This window comes from Chrysochloris asiatica, unplaced genomic scaffold (assembly GCF_000296735.1).
Source record: "Chrysochloris asiatica unplaced genomic scaffold, ChrAsi1.0 scaffold00007, whole genome shotgun sequence".
NCBI classification, from domain to species: Eukaryota; Metazoa; Chordata; class Mammalia; order Afrosoricida; family Chrysochloridae; genus Chrysochloris; species Chrysochloris asiatica.
The window spans coordinates 24369980-24374951 of NW_006408525.1; the positions used below are offsets into that span (position 1 = coordinate 24369980).

The following is a 4972-nucleotide window of genomic DNA, read 5'->3' on the forward strand; positions in this document are numbered from 1 at the left end:
TGGGGAGGGAGGGGAAGGTAGAGCACAGGGCAGGGAATAGACACAGGATAGTTTGGGTGCTGGGGAGGGGGGCAATACATAAGAAGGGGGAGAGAATGGAAGAATAAAGCGGATGGGAGAACACTTAGACAGGTTTGCATGGGCTAAGTGGGACAGAGGTAAAGAATGATGTACGCACAACCTTGGAACAACAGGGCTCTGGGATACAGGGATTGAGACATGGTTGGAATGGGAAAAAGGGGAGGAATAATATTAAGATGCTTGGCTGTCTTTTGAATCTTGGTTTTCCTTGCATACATACCATTATAAAATAGACACTTAATGGGGAGAGAAAGGAATTGCCAGAAATATCACCATAGAAAGCTTGTAAGTCCGTCTTCTGCCTATAATTGATTGGAATACCTAAAATGGGGCTACAACGTGCCCACTGAAGAAGACTTCCTGCGGAGCATCTGCATTATATAAGACTATAGGTGGAATCCTGAACAGCATCCAGAATCTTCAGAGGTGGGAAATTTCCACTTGAAAGGACGGGCAGACCAGCCTGGAGTGGCTGCAAGAACAGAAGATACTTCTTGAAAGAACGACCGAAAGGAAAAATACAAAACAATATAGGCAGTCCAACTGATTACTACAAGAATAAGCAAGTTGCTCGCCCAGGAGACATCAAGGCAAGTGGTCAGTTCCCCTCAGAGCAAACCCAAGACAAAGACTCAATGGTTATACACTCTCTGATTGGTGACCACGTTCGTCACCGGTAAGGGGAAGTGAGGGGAAAACAGCAATGAAGCTGCGAGTTAAGCCCTACAACATTCAATAGACTCCTGTGAACCTGGGTGAATATCTGGTTGGCCAGCAGTGTGGCAAGACCTGGAGACTCTTGGGCCCAGAGTCAGTGACATAGCCACAGAGGACTAGAGTGGAGAGTGAAGCGTCCAGCTGATGAGAAGAGAGGGCATATGCTCAAGAACACCCGCACTTGCAGATAATACCCACTTGACCTGGCTTCAATGACTGGATGATCAGAGCTCAACTAGAAGAAGAATGAAGAGGAAAAAAAGAGTAATCTGATACAATTTGATGAACTTGACCTACACCTATGGATGCAGTAGCTCAAAAGAGGGAACAAATCTTTACAGCAAGGATCATTCCCACCCCCTCTATACACAGAGTAGACAGGGGATGGGCAACTTGGACATTGGCTACCCAAAGTGGGGAGGCTACAAAGGCAAGTGACTGGCTTACAAGCTTTCAAGAGGGAACCTAGATCAACAGGGTGTGGAGGAAGGTAGAATCTCCACTGAGTAGTGTCCAATCTGTCTAGTCGGAGCTGATGAAAGGAGATGCGGATAAGTCTCTTGTGATACAATAGTGAATAATTGTTATCAGAACTGATTGTGAGGGTTGGAAATGTAAAGGTAGACATTTTGTAGCAAGGAGGGGAGTGATTAACTTTGCAGTCTAGGAGCAGAGGTCCCTGGAACCATCAAGGGAGAAGAGCAGAGAACGGGTCCCTACCCAGAGAAGCAGTGATGCCAGAGATGGAGGCAGAGACGATGACGTGGAGAGGCGGAGCGTCCGGGGACTTTAGATCCAGAGAGAGAAAGGGGCTGTGTGCTGATAACCGGGGTGGGGGTGGGGGGGGAGGCTTGTAGGGTATACCCTTTGGTTGGTTGATGATGCATGGAGGGGATTGTAACCATGGCAATGAAATAATGTGTGATAGGATAAATGTAAAACTAATGTTCTCCCATATAAACTACCACATAATTCACAATAAAACACTTAAAAAAAAAAAAGAGCACAGGTTCAGAATTAGACAAGCTTAAACTTGAACCCTGAATTAACCACTTACTGATTGTGACATGAGACAGTTATATAAGCATCCATTTTCTCTTCAAACCTACATTTGGCCTGCAGACTCCCAGGTAAAGAGGCCACCCCCAGTTGCCTCTTACTCCTATGCTTATTTTAGGTGCGTCTGATCCCACATGGGTGAAACCTTCAGTGCCCCCTCTGCTGGGCACCCCAAGGCCACCGTCTTGCCTGTTCATCTGTCAGAATCTTTGAATTTCCCAGGCCGCCTGACTCTACCTCTAGGTCGTCCTTCTTCTTTTCCTGCTCCTGTTTTAATGATGAATGACAGTTTCAAGGCTCCACCAAACAAGCCCCATCCATCAAGAGGGGCATCTCAGCTCCTTCCCAAGCCACCCAACCAGCACCCCCTTCAGATCTTGCTCCAAGCTGTCCTTCCACTGGTCAGTCAGAGAGCCTCTTTCGCTTCTCACCCACAGAATGCCCCACAGGCTCTCCTTCAAACCCAGCTTAGCTAGAGATTCAGAGTCTCAACCTCACTCAGTCTCTTACTCCCTCTGTGACCTGTTTCCTTATCTGCAAAATGAAGATCTTGAATTCAGTGCTGTGGTCCTTCCCACCTCTGACCTTCTGAGACCTTCCCCCAGCATAAGGAGGTTGCAAAGCCAATTGCTGCCGTCTTTGACTTCCTACAGCTTCCTTAGGTCTAACCTCAATCCCTCCTGTTGCAGAAAAAGCCCATTTCTCCTGGATGAATCTCTGTCAAAGTTCAGAGGTCTACTGAGAGATGTGATTCAAACCTCCACCAACCCACCTCACCTTCCTGGCTTCCCTTGTGCTCACAGCTTCAATCTAACTGCCCACCATCTGTCTACTCCTCCTAGTTAATTTCAAACTTCCCTTCTCTGACCACCCCTCTATGGTTCATCCAACTCCAGTCAGGAGTTCAAATCACTCCCTCATCAACCCAGCCGCGTCCCAAGTTCAGAAACAGACCAAGAATGAACGCCAACTGCTTTCTGTTACTGATTTTTTTTTTTTCTAAATTATCAGTTACCCATACACATTATAAGGAGGGTTGATGGCACTGGACTGCTAATCCTTAAAAGGTCTGTAGTGTAACCCACCAGCCACTTTGCAAGAGAATGATGAGACTTTCTGCTCCCATAAAGATTTACAACCTCGGACACCCCCCCCCCCCATATAGGATCACTAGGATTCAAAACTGACTCAATGGCACCTAACAACAACAAACACATTACAGCAAATCTAAAAAGGAAAGGTACTCATAAAAGAGAAAAAAGACCTCCCACAATGACATCACCAAGAGTCAAAGACTTGACAACAGCTTCACTTTACAAGTGAGGAAATAAAATAAGCCCAGAGAGAGGAAGTAATTTGTTCAAGGTCACACAGCAAATGAGGTGGTAAGACTAGGAGCCAAGTCTCTGGTCATGCTCTGTGTGATCTCCCAGTAAACTGTTGGTTCAGCCTCTCTCCACATGAGTTTCCACTGCACTCTGCCCACACTCTTCACCTCTCTCCCTTCTCGTCACCCCAGAGGCTGGGATCCAGGCCTATGCCAGTTATATATGGGACCATTCAAATTTAGAATGTTGTCACTGACACATTCTGTCACATAAACAGCGCAATCACACCTCTTGTCAGCCTCTCTTTCCTGTTGTCTCATCCCATCCTAAGGGTGCCTATGCCAATAAAGCACAGATCTCTTCCTAATTCTCTCTGACAAGAGGCTTGGCTGCAAATGATCATTTTCCCAACTACAGAAAACGTCTAGATGCATGAGGAAAGAATTAAAAATTATGTGCTGAAAAAGTCTTCTCCTTTTATAACATGAGGGATCCAAGGTAGATCCCAGATAGGACTTCCAAGTGGGAGAAGAGATGTTGGAGAACTAATGTGAGGAAAAGAAGAGTGTGCAAAATGAGAGACCCTTCCCCACATTTAGAGCCAGGGCAGGCCAGGAGGGTAAAGCAGGAGAGACAGGGGGAGCTTCCAGGCTGTACAGGGGAACGTTAACTTACTTCTGCATGCGTGAACAGACCTTTCTCCTGGTACCAACCCCCGAGGAGAAGGCGCGTTAGGAGAAAGGGAGATACCGGTTTCTACTCTCTCTAAGGTGTCCGTCCCACCCAGGCCCCAAATGCGACTCATAAGGGCAGTAAGTCAGAGTAGGGTTGGGGGAAAGAAAGAAAAAAGGGCTGAGGAGCTAGGGCTGGAGCCTCAAGATTTCTGTCTGCTCATCAGAAGCCAGTCTTGCTTGGGATAGCCACGAATCTCCATGACTCTCCCACTGTCTCATTTGGGGCAGAAGCCCACCATCTTATAGAACACTCTCTCCTGGGGTCCCTTCAGTCTCCTTCCAGGGGGTAAAAAGGGGCCAGAGTATCTGAACCGAAGCTTCCAGGCTCACTCACCTACCCTATGTGTTTGGGGGCAATAATCTACCCGCATACCGGACATCGCCAGCTGGTCCGCACAAGCGCCTGCCCACACCTGCCCGAGCCCTAAACATACACCCACACACCATCCCCAAGTCACACTAGTTCACATCCCAAGGTTGTGAAGCCCCCTCGGCCCTCCTACCTGCTCCGGGCTGGGGGCTCAATGCAGCCTCCCTGAGCACCAGCACCAGAAGCCAGAGCTCGCCCCGCATGGTGGTGCCAGGACCCGCCTCGGACCCGGACCTGCCCCCGGCCCGCTCGCGGCCCCGGCGCGGACTCCGGCGTAGTCCCCGGGGCTGGCAGAAAGCGAGGGGCGAAGAGCGGCTGCGGAGCGCTGGGCCGGCGAGCCAGCGGGAGCCGCGGAAGCGCGGACTAGCGACAAGCAAACCGAGCGGCGGCGGCCAGGAGCGCGGGAGAGGGAGGGACGGGCCTTGGTGCGCCAGAGCCTCCCCCGCCCGCCTCGCGCCCTGCCGTTTCCCGGGCGTTCCGCGAGAGAGAGGGGCGGGAGGATCCCCGGGAGCGCCAGCGCCCTCTGCCCCACCTTCAGCTCACGCCCGCCTTTCCCTCCTCCGGCCCCACAGGACAGCCGTGGGCTCCCAGGATCCTCCCGTTCAGTTTCTCCCCGCTTCACAATTGTCAGTGTCTGCGGGTTTCCAGTTCTTTGTGCCCCACGAGAATCACCCCTTATAACG

At 50.2% G+C, this 4972-nt stretch overlaps 1 protein-coding gene across 1 annotated transcript in view; it reads right to left on the bottom strand.

Annotated features, from left to right (window-relative positions):
* Positions 1–4492, bottom strand: part of PLXDC1 (plexin domain containing 1) — a 79966-nt gene extending 75474 nt beyond the window's left edge. Inside the window, exon 1 of the mRNA XM_006832540.1 lies at positions 4423–4492. Coding sequence (XP_006832603.1) covers positions 4423–4492 — 70 coding nt within the window. The remainder of the gene's footprint in view (positions 1–4422) is intronic.
* Positions 4493–4972: the final 480 nt, after the last annotated feature.